This window comes from Salmo salar, chromosome 06, assembly GCF_965601325.2.
Source record: "Salmo salar chromosome 06, fSalSal1, whole genome shotgun sequence".
Lineage (NCBI taxonomy): Eukaryota > Metazoa > Chordata > Actinopteri > Salmoniformes > Salmonidae > Salmo > Salmo salar.
Genome location: NC_138296.1, coordinates 16,977,315 through 16,997,823, shown reverse-complemented (window position 1 = coordinate 16,997,823; position 20,509 = coordinate 16,977,315). Strand labels below are relative to the sequence as shown.

Sequence of the window (20,509 nt, the reverse complement as noted above, 5' to 3'; positions counted from 1 at the left end):
TGGATGTGGGTTGAGGCCAATCCACCACCGCTCTCACCTTGTCAGGGTCCATCTGAATATTCCCTGTAGCGATGACATATCCTAGGAAGGAGAAGGTGGAGCAATGGAACTCACATTTCTCCACCTTTCTCGAAAAGCTGGTTCTCCAGGAGACGCCTGGATAAATGCGGATGTTGTTGAGGTAGACAAACACAAATCGATTCAACATGTCTCGGAGCACATCATTGACCAGAGCCTGGAACGGGAGTGTTGGTCAATCCGAACGGCATCACCAGGTACACGTAGTGCCCGCTAGCCGTGTTAACATATCCGAACCAGATGGTAGGTGTTCTGAAGGTCCAACTTGGAGAAGATGAGAGGCTCAAAAGATGAGGAGATGAGTGGTAGCGGGTAACGGTTTTTAACCGTAATGTCATTGAGACCCCAGTACTCGATACACGGACGCAGGGTCTTGTCCTTCTTCTCCACAAAGAAGAACCCTGCACCAGCGGGGGAGGAAGATGGACGCATAATCCCTGCATTGAGAGAGTCCTCAATACACCCTTCCATCAATTTGGTCTCCGGACCCGACAGGGAATAAAGTCGCCCCCGAGGCGGGCAGAGTTGAAAACCTCCCTTAAGTCCTGGTTCTCAGAGGGAACGGTGGAGAGATCCAAGGTTTTTCCCAAGCCAGCAGGGAGACGTCCCGGGGCAGGCTGCGCCGACTTAAGACAATTCGCATGGCAAAATGGGCTCCAACCCCAATCCCCCAACATCCTTTGTCACGTTCTGACTCAGCTGCATTTTCTTGATGCAAGGTCATCACTACCTAAAGGTCAGGTTCACTGTCCACCTCCAGGGAAAGCTGTCCCAATCCTCATTCTTTGATTGTGAAAGTAAAGGCCTATTACACCCAGCCACCAAGCAGCTTGTGGCCAGTAAAAGAGGAAATGGTCACTTGAACGTCTAACCCACCCATACCATAACAGGATGATAAAGACATCAATAGGCAGATGTTACGCATTAAGAGAAAGCTGGTTATGACATCCCAGTGCTTGATGGGAAGTGAACAAGGTGTTGTCTAATGAGAAATGTCCTTTTAAAACAAAGATCTTAAGGAAATGTGATATGATTCAGTTCTTAGTGGGTGGGGACTGACGTTTGTGGTTACAAAATGTTTCTGTGAAAAGCAACCAAGGAGAGCAGTCAATTTCCAATAGATTAGAACAGAAGGGAAAAGCTTCCATTACCACTGAAAGGTGATTTCCAAACTTTCCAAGATGTTCCAAAAATCTGCTATTTCAGTGTGTTTAAGGCAAACACTTATAGCACACATAATCCAATATGTTATCATCTGTTTTTAAGACTGTAATTGTAATCTGATTACACATTTTTCAAAAGTAATCTAGGTTGAATGATTACACATTTTTCAAAAGTAATCTAGGTTGAATGTTACTTCATTTTTTATATCTGATTACGTAATCCCTGTTACATGTAATCCGTTACTACCCAACCCTGGTGCTAATACACAGTAGTCATTATAATTTAAAGATACACTATGGAAGTTTAGTTGTTCATCGTTTATGTCAAATTAATGATATATTTACCTTAAAATAAAGTGTTTATACCACTATCTGAAATGAATGGAAAAGATAAGCACCATTTAATTTCCAGATTTGCTGTGTTGATCTTTTCCATTCATTTGAGGTAGGCACATATCTGTATACAACCGATGGCATGGGATGTGGACTCATCTTTACATTAGACTACTTTTGAGGTCTAAAAAGATATGGAAAACTTTGAGTGTAATGTCTCTATAAATTGCACTTGGAACTTTTCAACACAGTCACATAGCTGTGATCTTAACAGGCTCCCACCACATTAGTGAGCTTCATAGTACTGAGGAAGCTGGCTGCTTTTTCGGCTGTTGCCCCTGTAGCTTTGGCATCACTGTGATAAAACGGAGACTAAAGCATCTTTCTGCCATTTGATCTTGGATGTGACATCTCCTTTGCCCCCTCTCCTCCTCTTCATCTTCCTCCTCCTCTTCCTCCCGCTCCTCCGCTCTCCTCCTTTTCCTTATTTTCCTCCTCCACCTTCTCCTTCTCCTTATTTTCCTCCTCCTCCTCCTCCCACACCCAGTCGTGCCCATACAGTAGTTCCCTCTACTGCCCACACCTACTTTCTAGAACTCATAGCACCAATCCTCCCAAAAGATGCATCCAGGTAATTTTCATGATGAGAAGCCACCTTCCATGGCCAAACATTACACTCCATTTCAGTGAAGTGCATCACTATGCCTGAGATTTAAACAAATCAAAAACAGGGTGTATGAACTATGAATCACAATGGTCAAAATATGGGATGTCATAAGCGTCGTAATGATCGGACCAAACTGCAGCAGGGATGTGAATCATCTTCTTGATTTATTAAAGAAATGAACACTGACCAAAAAGAATGACGAAAAACAGTCCTGTAAGGTACAATGACTATACATGGAACAACCACCCACAAACAGAAGAGAAAATAAATTAGAAGCAACGACAACCAGCTGCTTCTAATTGGAGGTCGTTCCCAAAACTAACATAGAAATAGAAAAACTAGAAAACCCACATAGAAATAGAGAACATAAACCAAAAACCCCGAAACACACAAAACAAACACCCCCTGCCACGCCCTGACCAAACTACAACAACAAATAACCCCCTTTACTAGTCAGGACGTGACAGGATGGGCAGTGTGGGAAATCTTTCCACTGATATAGTTTTCCTGTCCTAATGACCATGACCAGAGATGATTTATTTGTGGCTAAAACTGAAATTCTATGTTAACTATTGCTTCATAGTGAACTACTGAAGTACCACATATATTCTCTGTCTCATGGGTGAGGCCTTTAGCCTGATCCCAGATCTGTGTGTACTGTAGGAGTTGGCAATGGCAAGGCAGTACAAACATATATGGGAATAGGCTGTGAAGCACTTGTGTAGTGGCAACTGACTGGAAGACTGGGAGCTGTCCTCTCTCTCTTTCTCTTTTTTACATGGGCATGGGGTAGCCGGCAGGCAGCACAGAGCTGTGGAAACGCAACCAAGCAAAAATGTTCAATGCGCAAAAGAGTGGAAATATAGAACCCAGAGGAACAGCGGATGGACGCCAAAGATGATGTCAGAGAGAGAGTGAGAGAGAGAGAGAGAGAGTGAAATGTGAGTGACTCACGCTCCAACCACAACTCTCCTCTCTTCCTTATTCCTCCTTTCTCCTATTACAACACACCATGTACTCCATGTTATCCACACCACACACACACACACACACACACACACACCACACACACCACACACACACACACACACACACACACACACACACACACACAAACCCCCTCCCAGGCCAGAAACAACACAAAACACAGTCTGGAGGCCACAAACCCCAATTCTCCAAGTCCCCTCAACTTCCCTGCTGGTGTTTCAAGCAGCCAGTGGTGAATAAGTTTTTCCAACAAAGGAACTGGCCATTTTTGTGCATGGGAGTAGGGGGATGCTAAATGCCTGAATATATCTGACTATAGCATTATGTTTCATTCAGCAGGAAGCCAGGGAGCAGGGAAAGAAGCAGGGGTTTGGGTAGCTTACGTTAGGGGAATTGCCACCAGATTGAATCTATTACGTTTAATGGGATGATGTCATCCCTCCTCCCCCTAAACCTATATTCTCTCTCTCTCTCTGTCTGTCTCTCTCTCTATCTTTATTTCTTAATTAAATTCAATTCAAAGGGCTTTATGTGCATGGGAAACATATGTTTACATTGCCAAAGCAAGTGCTATAGATAAAACAAATGTGAAATAATCAATCAAAAATTAACAGTAAACATTACACTCACAAGTTTCAAAGGAATAGACACATTTCAAATGTCATATTATGGCTATGTACAGTTTTATAATGATGTGCAAATAGTCAAAATAGTACAAAAGGGAAAATAAATAAACATAAATATCTCTCTATCTCTCTCTTTATCTCTCTCTCTTTCTCTCTGTGTACTGGTATTTCCTTGTGTGCTGTGATGTCTTGGGTTTCCTATTAGCTACTGAAATTGCTCCCAGACACACAAGGTCCACATTGCACTCACTATACAGTAACAACACAGGGCTGTGGAAGCACACTGAGAGATATTTGAACTTGGGAAAAAGTACAGCAAAGTAGGCCATCGGTTGTGGATAAATGCTTATAGGAAATCACATGACAAGAGCAGGCGCTATTTTAAAAGGTTGTAGACATCAGATAGTACATGTTTGGAATTAGTGACTTGTTATTAGGCCTAAATCCAACCTTTATTCAAGTCACATACTTAGATAATGCCATGAGGATATGGAAACGGAGACTTCATAGCCTACATATAAAGATATACATAATGTAGGCTAGACTCTTAGACACATTACATAAGCCTAGCCTATTGATGAAAAACAACCTCATTGTTACTAGAGCTCATTCAACATTAATCTTCTGTTTTATAGAATGCTCAGCCTGCCTGCCACTGGTTTGGTCCTGACTGGGGGAGGAGCTCACAGCCCACCATAAAAGGCAAGGAAAACACATTTCTAGGTGTCTGTCAGTCTGGAACAGTCTAGAAGGGAAAGAGCAATGTTCTAGTGTAGTTTACATGTCACACTTTCATTAGTGCGATCCTTTTGTGATATTTGGCGAAACAATCGAATTCACGACCTTCTGAAAAGCTTGGGACTGAATATATATTTGTGTTTCTGTTCTTTAGCTGTCGTGGGGTAAACATTTTCCCTCCACGCGATAGATTGATAGATTTTTCCATACAGTCGACAGTAGAATAATTCGTTTCCAAAATGACTTGGTTCATAAGTAGTTGTTTCATTACTCTGGTCGTTCTGTTCCTCTGGCGGGTCGAAGACATCGCAGAAGCTTGCAGTTGCTCCCCTGCGCATCCTCAACAGGCTTTTTGCAATGCAGACGTCGGTAAGCAATTTTGGCAACATTTGTTTCTCTTCACATGTTGATAGATATGCTAATACACTGTATCAAGATAGGCTACTACACATTTTTGCGCATCATGCAGAATTGTCTGTGGTCGCTGTAACTTTGTATAATTTTCATGCCATGATCATTAGGCCTATATTTACGTATTCTCACACAATTATTTACATAATTAAGTAGGCAACAGTAAAACAGACTACAGCCAGGGTTCTCAAACCCTGTTCCTGGATAGCTACCCTCCTGTAGGGTTTCTACACCAACTGTTCTATTTTGCTATAGGCCTACAGTATGCCTTCAGATTCATTGTTATTTGTCCAAAAGCTAAATGATATACACCAAAATGTAAAATTGATATTTTCCTACATTTAGCCCAGCACTCAGCTGTAGTGTAGACTTCTTGGTGTAGACTATTATGAAAATCAAATAATAGTGGTAGGTTATATCACTTATCTTTGACAGTTAATATGTTTCACTATTTAAGATGGATGGCCTGCTTTATTTGCAACATACTGGGAATACAGGAGGGAATGGTGATGGGTGGAATAGAGGCTGCTAATGAACACCTCTCTTTTTCTCTCTCTCACACTGCACACACACAGCATGTTGCTTCAAAACAAATGTTCAATTCAACATGAAATTATACAATAGTTCACATACTTTACGTTTTACAGAGAGAACCCATCAACCCCCCCTCTCTCTCCTTTTTCTTTTTCCTGTCACACTGATGCTCTAGAGTAGTCTTATAGCATCAGCTACTGTACCAGACACTGTGCCCTCTATAGAGTAGTCTTATAGCATCAGCTACTGTACCAGACACTGTGCCCTCTATAGAGTAGTCTTATAGCATCAGCTACTGTACCAGACACTGTGCCCTCTATAGAGTAGTCTTATAGCATCAGCTACTGTACCAGACACTGTGCCCTCTATAGAGTAGTCTTATAGCATCAGCTACTGTACCAGACACTGTGCCCTCTATAGAGTAGTCTTATAGCATCAGCTACTGTACCAGACACTGTGCCCTCTATAGAGTAGTCTTATAGCATCAGCTACTGTACCAGACACTGTGCCCTCTATAGAGTAGTCTTATAGCAGCAGCTACTGTACCAGACACTGTGCCCTCTATAGAGTAGTCTTATAGCATCAGCTACTGTACCAGACACTGTGCCCTCTATAGAGTAGTCTTATAGCAGCAGCTACTGTACCAGACACTGTGCCCTCTATAGAGTAGTCTTATAGCAGCAGCTACTGTACCAGACACTGTGCCCTCTATAGAGTAGTCTTATAGCAGCAGCTACTGTACCAGACACTGTGCCCTCTATAGAGTAGTCTTATAGCAGCAGCTACTGTACCAGACACTGTGCCCTCTATAGAGTAGTCTTATAGCATCAGCTACTGTACCAGACACTGTGCCCTCTATAGAGTAGTCTTATAGCAGCAGCTACTGTACCAGACACTGTGCCCTCTATAGAGTAGTCTTATAGCATCAGCTACTGTACCAGACACTGTGCCCCTCTATAGAGTAGTCTTATAGCATCAGCTACTGTACCAGACACCTGTGCCCTCTATAGAGTAGTCTTATAGCATCAGCTACTGTACCAGACAGTGTGTCCTCTATAGAGTAGTCTTATAGCATCAGCTACTGTACCAGACACTGTGCCCTCTATAGACTAGTCTTATAGCATCAGCTACTGTACCAGACACTGTGTCCTCTATAGAGTAGTCTTATAGCAGCAGCTACTGTACCAGACACTGTGCCCTCTATAGAGTAGTCTTATAGCAGCAGCTACTGTACCAGACACTGTGCCCTCTATAGAGTAGTCTTATAGCATCAGCTACTGTACCAGACACTGTGTCCTCTATAGAGTAGTCTTATAGCAGCAGCTACTGTACCAGACACTGTGCCCTCTATAGAGTAGTCTTATAGCATCAGCTACTGTACCAGACACTGTGCCCTCTATAGAGTAGTCTTATAGCATCAGCTACTGTACCAGACACTGTGTCCTCTATAGAGTAGTCTTATAGCAGCAGCTACTGTACCAGACACTGTGCCCTCTATAGAGTAGTCTTATAGCATCAGCTACTGTACCAGACACTGTGCCCTCTATAGAGTAGTCTTATAGCAGCAGCTACTGTACCAGACACTGTGCCCTCTATAGAGTAGTCTTATAGCAGCAGCTAATGTACCAGACACTGTGTCCTCTATAGAGTAGTCTTATAGCATCAGCTACTGTACCAGACACTGTGTCCTCTATAGAGTAGTCTTATAGCATCAGCTACTGTACCAGACACTGTGCCCTCTATAGAGTAGTCTTATAGCAGCAGCTACTGTACCAGACACTGTGCCCTCTATAGAGTAGTCTTATAGCAGCAGCTACTGTACCAGACACTGTGCCCTCTATAGAGTAGTCTTATAGCATCAGCTACTGTACCAGACACTGTGTCCTCTATAGAGTAGTCTTATAGCATCAGCTACTGTACCAGACACTGTGCCCTCTATAGAGTAGTCTTATAGCATCAGCTACTGTACCAGACACTGTGCCCTCTATAGAGTAGTCTTATAGCATCAGCTACTGTACCAGACACTGTGCCCTCTATAGAGTAGTCTTATAGCATCAGCTACTGTACCAGACACTGTGCCCTCTATAGAGTAGTCTTATAGCAGCAGCTACTGTACCAGACACTGTGTCCTCTATAGAGTAGTCTTATAGCATCAGCTACTGTACCAGACACTGTGCCCTCTATAGAGTAGTCTTATAGCAGCAGCTACTGTACCAGACACTGTGTCCTCTATAGAGTAGTCTTATAGCAGCAGCTACTGTACCAGACACTGTGCCCTCTATAGAGTAGTCTTATAGCAGCAGCTACTGTACCAGACACTGTGTCCTCTATAGAGTAGTCTTATAGCAGCAGCTACTGTACCAGACACTGTGCCCTCTATAGAGTAGTCTTATAGCATCAGCTACTGTACCAGACACTGTGCCCTCTATAGAGTAGTCTTATAGCAGCAGCTACTGTACCAGACACTGTGTCCTCTATAGAGTAGTCTTATAGCAGCAGCTACTGTACCAGACACTGTGCCCTCTATAGAGTAGTCTTATAGCAGCAGCTACTGTACCAGACACTGTGCCCTCTATAGAGTAGTCTTATAGCATCAGCTACTGTACCAGACACTGTGCCCTCTATAGAGTAGTCTTATAGCAGCAGCTACTGTACCAGACACTGTGCCCTCTATAGAGTAGTCTTATAGCAGCAGCTACTGTACCAGACACTCAGACCCATTTTCTTCTCCAGATCATTTAAATCCCCTTGGGGTCACATGAAGGGAGATATTCTCAATCACAACCAACTAAGAATATTCTAGCATCTTCTTCCTTCATGTCCTTGTGAAATAAACACTGGATAGTTGTTAATTCTGTGGAATGTGACTGACCTATGTCTGGCTCATTGTGGATTTGACAAGGTCAAAATATGCTAGAAATCTATCCATTTAAAGTAATCTGTCCTTTCAAAGTTGCTGTCATTGCTGTTATGTTAACATCCATACAGGCAGATACGAATAAAAAGAGCTTGTGTAATGCATTGTGGGTAAATAGTGTTTGTTGTGAGCTCTACTATGGGTGGTTCTCTGGCCAGATCCTTGTATTGGTCATCAAAGTGCACCATGAACAGGCAAAATGTTGGGAGTCGAGTAGCACAATCCACTGTGTTGTGACTGAGAACTGTTTTTCTGGGACCTTCTTCTCCGTCAAATCACATTTTATTGGTCGCATACACATGTTTAGCAGATGTTATTGTGGGTGTAGCGAAATGCTTGTGTTCCTAGCTCCAACAGTGCAGTAATATCTAACAATTCACAACAATACACACAGATCTAAAGGTAAAAGAGTGGAATTAAGAAATCTAGAACCCTGGACGGGTTCTGCCCTGGTCAAGCCTAAACCACCAGAACAACAACTGCAGATGATAGATGCCTTCTACTGCAGCCACTATTACTACTGTATAGTTACTACTGCTAGCCTGTGTGGCAAATGGAATCTGGGAAACATGGGCTTTGGTGTGAGGTCCAGGCAGGGTCGCTCACGTTCATTAGGCCACTCCGTAGCAAAAAGTTGTGCAATGGAAAAAGAAAATGAGTGTTTCTTATTTGACAAGTTTAGGTAGTAGGCCTACCTCCCCGTTTCGGAAAGTTTTCTTCAGTTTCATGACTTGTGAACATGACCAAGTAACCTCTTAGAGAAAAGGATTCCAAAAGGTTTCTTCAGTTGTCCCCATAGGAGAACCCTTTTTGGTTCCAGGATGAACCCTTTTGGGTTCCATGTAAAACTCTCTGTGGAAAGGGTTCTATTTGGAACCCAAAAAGGTTCTACCTGGAACCAAAAGGGGTTCTTAAAAGGGTTCTCCTATGGGGACAGCCGAAGAACCCTTTTAGGTTCTAGATAGCACGTTTCTATTTCTAAGAATGTACTACAGCATCCACGTCCAGCCTGAAAGCTGATGACTGTATATGTACTTTAAAGAACCAGGGAATCCCACTAGTTCTACTGTATTTTAGTCAATTCCACTCCAACATTGCTCATCCTAATATTTCTTTTACTTTTAGATGTGTGTATTGTTGTGTATTGTTAGATACTACTGCCCTGTTGGAGCTAGGAACACAAACATTTCAGTAACCCGCAATAACATCTGCTAAACATGTGTCTGTGACCAATAAAATAGTATTTGATAAAATTGTATTTGATTTAGTCATATTAGGCCAAACCTTTGGTTTCCCCCGACAAGGATCTGTTTCTGGGCCTCTTTCTCTTCTGATTTGACCAGGTACAGACCACTGCCTGTTTGGGTTACTTGTCTTTACATAACTAACTTATGCTAACGAGAATCTCTGAACAGTGACCGGCTTGTCTTGATGTTTAAATACTGTTTTTTCAGGGACTTTCTTCGTGGTTGTGAGCTGGCTCAGCCTGTGGTGTGTATATACAGCAGTTTACTTATTCCACAGTTTCTCTGCTATAGGTTGCAATGGCACCAGAGCTTGTAGAGTTTCACGTTTTAATGTGAAATGCCTTTCTTGCGAGCTCTAAACCCAACAATGCAGTATTCAGTATCAATGTAGTACTAAAAAAATAACATAAGGTAGAACAAAAACACACAAGAAATAAGATGAACATGAGAAAGTAAGAAGCTGCAGTACAGTATATACAGAGTCCGTTCCAATACCATATTTCCAATGTGCAGGGATACTGGAGTGATAGAGGTAGATATGTATAGGGGTCAGGTGACTAGGCATCAGGATGTATGAGAAACAGAGTAGCAGCAGCATAAATTAAGAGTGTGTGTGCGTGCAGTCAGTATAAATATGTGTGCATGTTATGGGTGTGTTGGAGTGTCGGTGTGAGTGAGTTTGTAGAGTCCTGTGCCATACCAAGCAGTGATACAGCCAGTCAAGATGCTCTCGATGGTGCCGCTGGATAATTTTTTGAGGATTTTGAGGGCCCATACCAAACTTTTTCAACCTTCTGAGGGGGAAGAGACCCTGTCGCTCCTTCTTCATGACTGTGCGCGTGTGTGGACCATTTAAAGTTCTTAGTGATTTGGACATCGAGGAACTTGAAGTTCTCCACTGCAGCCCCGTCGATGTGGATGGGGGCGTGCTCGGCCCCCTGTAGTTCACAATTAGCTCCTTGGTCTTACTGACATTGAGGAAAAAGCTGTTGTCCTGGCACCACACCGCAAAGGTCACTGACCTTCTCCTTGTAGGCTGTCTCATCGTCGCTGGTGGTCAGGCCTACCACCGTCGGCTTGTCATCAAACTTGATGATGGTGTTGGAGTCGGGCACGGCCACGCAGTCGTGGGTGAACAGAGAGTACAAGAGAGGACTAAGCACACACCCCTGTGGGGCCCCTGTGTTGAGGGTCAGGGTAACGCAGGTGATGTTACCTACCCTCATTACCTGGGTTTGAACCATCAGGAAGTCCAGGATCCAGTTGCAGAGGGAGGTGTTCAGTCCCAGGGTCCTAAGCTTGGTGACGGCAATGGTGGTAGTCAATGAACAGCATTCTCACATACAGTACCAATCAAAAGTTTGGACACATCTACTCATTCAAAGCTTTTTCTTTATTTGTACTATTTTCTATTATTATGTCAAGAGTGTGCAAAGCTGTCATCAAGGCAAAGGGTGGCTACTTTGAAGAATCTCAAATATGAAATATATTTTGATTTGTTTAACACTTTTTTGGTTACTACATGATTCCATATGTGTTATTTCATAGTTTTGATGTCTTCACTATTATTCTACAATGAATGAGTAGGTGTGTCCAAACTTTTGACTGGTACTGTAGGTATTCCTCTTGTCTAGGTGGGTGAGGGCAGTGTGGAGTGCAAATGAGATTGTATCGTCTATGACTTTGTTGGGGTGGTATGCGTATTGGAGTTGGTCTGGGATGATGGAGTTGATGTGTGCCATAACCAGCCTGTTAAAGCACTTGATGATTAGATGTGAGGGCTACAGGGCGGTAGTCATTGTAGCATGAAGCCTTAGACTTCTTGGGAACAGGAATGATGGAACAGGAATGATGGAACAGGAATGGGGAGGTTGAAAATTACAGTGAATATGCCTGCCAGCTGATCTGCTCATGCTCTGAGAACGCGCCCTGGAATACCATCCGGCCCCACTGCCTTGCGAGTGTGGAGCTGATTAGAGACCTTATTCAAGTCGACCTCGGAGAGCGAGATCCCCCAGTCCTCTGGGGCCTCACGCATGGTGTGGTGTGGTTATTGTCGAAGCGTGCGTTAAATGCGTTGAGTTAGTCTGGTAGAGAGGCATAGTTGAGCAGATCACTCCCGGGTCTTCCTTTGTAATCCGTAATGGACTGTAGCCCCTGGGCTCCCGAGTGGCGCAGCGCTCTAAGGCACTGCATCTCAGTGCAAGAGGCATCATTACAGTCTCTGGTTCAAATCCAGGCTGTATCACATCCAGTCATGATTGGGAGTCCCATAGGGTGGCACACAATTGGCCCAGCGTCGTCTGGGTTTAGCCAGGGTAGGCTGTCGTTGTAAATAATAATTTGTTCTTAACTGACTTGCCTAGTTAATTAAGGTTAAAAGAAAAGAAAAACATGCAAGGGGCATAGAACCTGTGTAATATGATTCAACTTTATTCCTATGTTGTCCTTTTGCTTGTTTGATGTAGAAACACAATCCTGTTTATGAGATTAGTGCAGCAGAATAAGGCCTAGGTTTAGGTTAAAGGTCAAAAGCAGAACGGTCTTTTCATTGCACTTTCATTTCATTGACTAAAAGGCTGTGAATCAGGGTTGGAGTCAATCCAATTTCCATTCAGTCAATTCAGAAAGTAAACTGAAATTCCAATTTGAGGAAGATTGGTGCTTTTAGTTTACTTCCTGAATTGACTGGATTAAAACGGAATTGACCCCAACTATGCTGTGAAATGCACAAACCATGGTCAGAATGGGTTATTTTACTGTCAACGGTTTCTAGTATGTGAACACTGGACACTGTTTGCTTTTCTATTGCACAACGATGCCTTGAAGTTGGCAACGTGGTCACATTGCAATGGCATTGTCATCCCGTCTGATGGAAATGAGGAAATAGAGGGCCAATGAAGAGCATGACCAAGCATCTGAACCTGTTGAGAAAGTCCCTGGCACACACTGCCTTTTAAAATCCAGCTGTGTAAACCCATAACCTCTGGAAGGATTTTTAATCTCTGGAAATTCCTTGGTCGATTTTCACCACTGAATATCAGACAATATTCTTTGTAATTTTCCCGATGCCATTAACGGGCTAAGCTATGTTGAAGGCGTATTTTTATACACAAACCATTCTGATGAAATAAATCCTTGGCCTGCTTTAGAGGTGACCTCATTTGGCCTGGTGTACTAGTTTGGTGCTGTTCGCCATTTTCAGGATACATCGCATTTCTTAACGCAAGAGGTTCAATTTGGGACCTCCTGCCGTCTCAGTAAAGGTGACTGGCATGAATGAAACTGTCAACCTAGTTTCTGTGTGGTCCATTGTAGGTTGGTGCGGTGGGGTGGCAGGCAAGAGGAGGGACCGCGCCTTCGGTCACTTTCTTTAAAGGAGCTTCAGTATTTGTCTTCCACTGGACAGAGGACAGAGAGTAGGAAAGACGGGAAGCGAGTGTGTTGCACAGGGCTGGGAATTGCCAGAGACCTCGTGATGCAATATTATCACCATACTTAGGTGCCGACACGAGATGTTTTGCGATTTTTCACAATTCTGTATGTATTGCAATTCGATACTGTGATTTTATTGTGTTTTGATGCTCAAAAATATTGCTCCACATTTGTCTTCTGCAGAGGGACAAGGGAGAGCCATGAGAAAACGAGGTTTGATCAGTCATGGAAATAAAAGTGCTGAAAACACTGGTTTGGTGCAAGTACAGCCAACTAGCACAAAAATAATATTGCGATATTGTCAAAACGATAAGATATATCATAAAAAATAGTATCCCGATATGTAACTGTATGGACCCCGCCCATCACTAATGTCACAGGCAGCAGGTGACATTTGAACCCATGCTGACACTGGTAGGTGTATGTTCTGTAGGTGGTAGCACATCAAGCTAGACCACCAAGGCCACTTGGTTCCTTCTTTTGTCTTTAGGCAGAGGTGTACAGTCAATTCCAGGGGGGGAGTATTTCATTGTCTGTCTGACATGTACTGAAACATATGAACTTGATATACTCTTCGCTCCTTGTGGACTACTGCGATAACAACGCCATGTACTGAACGTACTGGAAGTCTTCTTCTAATTGGCATCTCCAGACAGTTTATTCAATCATGAGAAGGGATTGAACAGAAGCAAATCCATTTCCATCCACATCAATTGAAATCGTCCCGTCAGGGCTGACCGGTTACGGAGCCCTTCAATGCCGCTCGACGGTCAGATGTTATGCCAGTCATGCATTTGACCAAGCAGTCCGCTGCCTCGTATTGCTTCTAGTTGGAGGGTTGTGTACCTATGGAGAGAATTGGGGAAAAGGAATGCAAACCTTTTGGGATCTGAAGAAAGTAGGCTGACTGATTTCTGCTCTGAAGACAGGCCCTGCTGCAAGCTGTGTCAACAGACGATACCATTAAAACCACATCCTTTTCTGTCCAAAGCAAAATCTGCGCCAGCTTTGACATCACAACAGCTCCTTATGTACTCAGGGTTTGGCTGGGCTGTTTGTTTATCACGCGGATAGGTTGGCTAACGGTTGTTCATTCTACTAAGTGAGATGATATTTCCATGCTTTTGAAGTCCTGAGTGGATAGCTAACGCAGACGAGTGCTTGAATTGGGCCAGTGTTCAACAGGCTTACCAGCACTTTACCATAATTTAAGTATCGACACCTCTAGGTTAGTCGCTGTAAAACATGAATACCGGCATTGTGAAATTAAAGCGGACCGGCACCTTTTTCATTCTACTTCAAGCACTGGTGCAGTCTGTCCTGTGCGGTATGGTAAGACAGGATGGATGCAGTCTGTCCTGTGTAGTATGGTAAGACAGGACGGTTGAGTACTGATGCAGTCTGTCCTGTGTAGTATGGTAAGACAGGACGGTTGAGGACTGATGCAGTCTGTCCTGTGCAGTATGGTAAGACAGGACGGTTGCGGACTGATGCAGTCTGTCCTGTGTAGTATGGTAAGACAGGACGGTTGAGGACTGATGCAGTCTGTCCTGTGCAGTATGGTAAGACAGGACGGTTGAGGACTGATGCAGTCTGTCCTGTGCAGTATGGTAAGACAGGACGGTTGAGGACTGATGCAGTCTGTCCTGTGCAGTATGGTAAGACAGGACGGTTGAGGGTCTTTGGCAGCACTACAACATGAGCAGCTATACTTGACGTTTCAGAGAAATGTACCATGAAACAGATTGCTGTTTCAGTTAGTGAAGAGGTGTGATGACATGCAACACACAATTCCCTGAGGACAGTTCCTGTTGAGTTTATGGACAACCATTTGAAGCTAAGAGATTTCATTCCTAGTAGATTCTCCAAAATGATTGAGGAACACAATGGGGAACATTTGACGTGAGAGCTAATTGTTTGGTTTGAGTGGATTGATGAATTTGGCATTGCTGCGGAGGGAGCAAGCTCAGTTGGTAGAGCATGGCAACATCAGGATAGTGGGTTCGATTACCAGAACCACCCATTCGTAATAAATGTATGGGTACATGACTGAATCGCTTTGAATCTGCTAAATGGTATACTGTATATGGAATGAGGATTAGATTGGATAAAAGCGTCTGCTAAATGGTAAACTGTGTATGGAATGAGGATTAGATTGGATAGAAGCATCTGCTATATGGTAAACTGTGTATGGAATGAGGATTAGATTGGATAAAAGCATCTGCTAAATGGTAAACTGTGTATGGAATGAGGATTAGATTGGATAAAAGCATCTGCTAAATGGTAAACTGTGTATGGAATGAGGATTAGATTGGATAAAAGCATCTGCTAAATGGTAAACTGTGTATGGAATGAGGATTAGATTGGATAAAGGCATCTGCTAAATGGTAAACTGTATATGGAATGAGGATTAGATTGGATAAAAGCATCTGCTAAATGGTAAACTGTATATGGAATGAGGATTAGATTGGATAAAAGCATCTGCTAAATGGTAAACTGTATATGGAATGAGGATTAGATTGGATAAAAGCATCTGCTAAATGGTAAACTGTATATGGAATGAGGATTAGATTGGATAAAGGCATCTGCTAAATGGTAATTTACTGTCTTTCTTTTGATTTGACTTAATCATTTTAGCTCCTAGAGAAGCAAAGAGCCTCAACAGTGTATCTCCAGCAAACCCAGTTCAGAGCAGTTTTCTTAACTTCATTCCAGGTGAATCCTAGTTCCTACCCTCTTCATCCCTTCTTCATTGGTTCTTCTCAATGTCTTCCTCGATGTCCAACCCTGTGGATTCCACTCCAGTGCCTGTCTTGTTAGTCTTTAGAGGGCAGGAATAGCGGGCAGGAATTGTCGGCCACTGACTGACCACTGTGTTCAGAAGGAAAACAGGCAGCAGGACTGGCTGAACCAGAACCCTTCTCCTCTACAATTAAATGACATGCATGGACATTTTTCCCATCTGCATATTGTTATGAAAGGTTTGTTGATGACCAAGCAACTATCCCAACTAGTGTGTTTGTTGTTTGTGAAAGAGGACAATTAGAAAGTACACTCTGTTCCACAACCTCTCCTGCCAGATAATTCTTCTTGTCTTTTTCACAGCCTTTGGCCATCTTGTTTCCAGGTAACATTGTCATTTCCTATAAGGATTTTATCTATGGTCAACGGTTTCCAGGTAACATTGTCATTTCCTATAATGATTTTATCTATGGTCAACTGTTTTCAGGCAACATTGTCATTTCCAATAATGATTTTATCTATGGTCAACTGTTTCCAGTTAACATTGTCATTTCCTATAATGATTTTATCTTGAGCCCGAGCGCAAATCAACTGGTGTGCAACTCGGGTTAGAATTGGACACACACCACACACTCCATGTTAGTCATAATCATCATTCAGTGGACTCTCCCAGGTTTCACCTCTGCACGGTGGAGTTGCGTAGTAGTCTGGGAAAGTTACTAGGATGAGTCATTTAGCCTTCCCATAGATTAGAAATGAACTTGAAATGGAAGGTTTTTTGGAAATGCTGTTTTACAATGTAACACTGATAGGTAACTGGAATGTTAAAACAGATGTCAGATTTTTCCAGAGCCATAATTGAGTGCTCCCTTTGTGTTCCTTTTTTTCAATGATTGTCTCACAATTTTAATCAATGAGTTCTAACTTTTTAACTACTTGTAAAATGTTTAATTGACTGTCAACAATTAATTTGATTATAAATCCTTTATAAACCCGTAACCTTATTGTAAAGTGTTACCCTTTAATTCAGTTTGGGGGGGGGGGGGGGGCAGTCAGAGTGAACAAGAAGGAGTTGTTTTATGATGAGCCACTTCCTGACAAATCTACCCTCTTGGAGCATCTGTCAACAGGCTTTATCAAGGACTTGTTTAAGTCATATTTTTTGAGTGCCCTTTTCAGTGTCCATCCATACTGTGCTGCCTGTATCCCCCCTCCTTTCCAGCACGGTTCCAGCCACTATGATAGATGTGTAGTCCGGTCAGTTGAGCTTGGCTCAGTAGTTTGATAATGGTACCTCATTTCAGCCAGGCAGAGCGTGGTGTTTGTTGACTACACAGTGTACACTGTTGTTATGGCACAGGGCCAATGAGAGCAGACAGTGTAACATCCATCACATCTCCCATTCAATTACACTGATGTAGTGTGTCAACCAAATACAGCCTCAAATGGCCCCAAGGGACCCATAAAACCACTGTAAGACTTCCAATAGCAGCCCCACTGTTCCAGCAGCTCTATAGTGTAATGAATGTGATGGATGGCTACTGGTAACCATCCGGTCATTCAGACAGGAAGTGCGCTTTTATCCCCGCTGTTAGACATAAATGTGGCAGCTAGAGGTTAAACCATTTGGATATAAAGCTGAGGAAGATTAAATGTATTATTTTGTTTCTGGACTTTCTCAGTTAATTCTTCGTAGGTTTGGAGTTTGGAAATGGTAGGACTCATGATCTGCTAAGGTTCAATGGAGAGGGAGATTACATGTCACAATCCAATCATGTTAGTCTATTTTCAAAAGGAAATACCAAATTGACAAACATGAAGAGAGTACTGTATTAGCCATGTACACAGAACCCAGCTCTCATTTCCAACAGCAGACTAGTTTCACAGTACATTTCAGACCGACAGCATTGTCCACCAATCCAAGTGACGCAGCACAACTGTGTCACTCCACAGTCCAGTCAGTCAATATATTCTTGCTTGGTGCCTTTGGAACATTCCACCTGACTTACTTTACCATAGGAGGGAAGCAGAAGTGTCCGGTGTCTGATTCCTGCTCAGCCAGTGAGGATTCTTTCTGCACACTCCGGTCAAGGGGATGACCACCAATCCCCATGGACCTGGAGGAGCAGGAGGCTGTCCCTACACTGGTTGTCCATGGGGCTGTAACACTAGCAACGGTGTGTTTCAGAATGGCAGAGTGTGGAACACAGAGGGAAAGAGGGAGTGTGTGTGTGGCCTCAGAGAAAAGGTCCTCTGTGCTTCCGTCTGAGACTGTTTGTAGACAGTTGTGTAAAGTACATAAGTAAAAATACTTTAAAGTAATACTTATGTAGTTTTCTTTGTCTGTACTTTACTATTTATATTTTTGACTACTTTTACTTGAATTTCACTACATTCCTAAAGAAAATAATGTAGTGTTTTACTTGGCGACTTTCACTTCTACTTGAGTCATTTTCTTTTAAGGTATCTTTACTTTTACTCAAGTATGACAATTTGGTACTTTTTCCACCATTGTGTGTAGACTATAGTGAGACTGTGTGTAGACCTTACCCACTGGGCCCAGACGTGAATTCAATCTCTATTCCACGTTGGTTCAATGTAATTTCATTGAAAGGACGAGGAAACCACGTTGATTTTAACAGTGTGTGCCCAGTGGTTAGAGTCTGTATGACTGCAAGGGCTGCCCTCTCAGAGCTGTTCTGATGCACACAGCAAACCATGCAGCCTGGGTAGAGTTTAGTGCTTTTTCCTGGCTATGAACTTGATCTTAGTTGACTCTTCTCCCTCTCTGTCGATCCTGTTGACGTCTCTCTCGCGCGCTCTCTCTCTCTCTTCCCCTGTCTCTCTCTTCCCCTGTCTCTCTCTTCCCCTGTCTCTCTCTTCCCCTGTCTCTCTCTTCCCCTGTCTCTCTCTCTCTTCCCCTGTCTCTCTCTCTCTCTTCCCCTGTCTCTCTCTCTCTCTTCCCCTGTCTCTCTCTCTCTCTTCCCCTGTCTCTCTCTCTCTCTTCCCCTGTCTCTCTCTCTCTCTTCCCCTGTCTCTCTCTCTCTCTTCCCCTGTCTCTCTCTCTCTCTTCCCCTGTCTCTCTCTCTCTCTTCCCCTGTCTCTCTCTCTCTCTTCCCCTGTCTCTCTCTCTCTCTTCCCCTGTCTCTCTCTCTCTCTTCCCCTGTCTCTCTCTCTCTCTTCCCCTGTCTCTCTCTCTCTCTTCCCCTGTCTCTCTCTCTCTCTCCCCCCGTCTCTCTCTCTCTCTCCCCCCGTCTCTCTCTCTCTCTCTCTCCCCCCGTCTCTCTCCTCTCTCTCTCTCCCCCCGTCTCTCTCCTCTCTCTCTCTCCCCCTGTCTCTCTCCTCTCTCTCTCTCCCCCTGTCTCTCTCGTCTCTCTCCTCTCTCTCCTCTCCCTCACCCTGTCTCTCTCTCTCCCCCTGTCTCTCTCCTCTCTCTCTCTCCCCCTGTCTCTCTCGTCTCTCTCCTCTCCCTCACCCTGTCTCTCTCTCTCTCCTGTCTCTCTCTGAATGTCAGTGCTAACATATGGTATTGGTATTGCTGGCCTGTCTCTTTCTAAACACATGAAATGGGGATGAGGATGATTCCACAACTGCAGCATGATTGCTATTCCTGCCACTCCTTAACTCTGTTTCCCTGCCTGGAGATATTCTACATTCCTCCATCACTCTCACCATCCTATCTCCTAGTATTCTCTCTCTCTCTTTCTCTTTTGTCCCTCCCTCTCCGTTCTCCCTGTCAACAGTTTGACTCTGTAAAACCTTAAAAGGAAATGTTATTCTCGGTCCGTATTGTAATCCAATTAAGGCACATGCTTCGTACTTCTTAGACAAAGTATAAATTCCCTAAAAGACTGGTCTTAGCCGTACCTGCGGTCGCCACCTTGGGAAATTGGACGACTGAACTCAAAGTAAACATCTGTTTAACATTAGTCTCCAGTCTGATTCACAGCTGAAGGCAGCTAGGGCTGGACTGCACTGAGGTGAACCTCATCTTTCATTCATAGCAGCGTTTTCCACACTGCCCTTTGTTTGTTGCTAGGCAGTGGTACAATTATGGTTTTAGACACCAATAGAAGAGATGTTCATATTAAAGGGATATTACACTCTAAAGTCAAAGTTTGTCAGATGTATTTATTTTTTATCTCAAAAGTGATCTTGTGTTGAGGAAAGTCCACCTCCCAGGCTATATATTGTGTAGATCCATAAATACACATCCCAGGCTATATATTGTGTAGATCCATAAATACACATCCCAGGCTATGTATTGTGTAGATCCATAAATACACATCCCAGGCTATGTATTGTGTAGATCCATAAATACACATCCCAGGCTATGTATTGTGTAGATCCATAAATACACATCCCAGGCTATGTATTGTGTAGATACAGCTACATGCCACGATCCCTAATGAACGGAAAGATGAGCACCATATAATTTCCGTATTTGTAGTGCGTATCTTTTTAATTAATTTTGGGTTGAGGCATAGTTGACTCTGCACAACCGATGGCAGGGGATGTGGAGCCATCTTGAGGTCTGTAAACCTCTGACAAACTCTGACAATGGAGTGTAATGTCCCCTTTAAGTAGCTGGTACAGCTGTTAGTAAAAACCCATTCTACTGTAGTTTCTTT

The 20,509-nt window shown here is 43.3% G+C and overlaps 1 protein-coding gene across 2 annotated transcripts in view; it reads left to right on the top strand.

Annotated features, from left to right (window-relative positions):
• LOC106606431 (metalloproteinase inhibitor 2) overlaps positions 1–20,509 on the top strand; it is a 60,563-nt gene that overhangs the window by 36,510 nt on the left and 3,544 nt on the right. Inside the window, exon 1 of one of the 2 annotated variants that reach the window (XM_045719833.2) lies at positions 4,569–4,961. The exons of the other annotated variant lie outside the window; for it this stretch is intronic. Coding sequence (XP_045575789.2) covers positions 4,832–4,961 — 130 coding nt within the window. The 5' untranslated portion in view covers positions 4,569–4,831. Of the gene's footprint in view, positions 1–4,568; positions 4,962–20,509 lie in introns of those variants that run through there. 2 annotated transcript variants of the gene reach the window in all.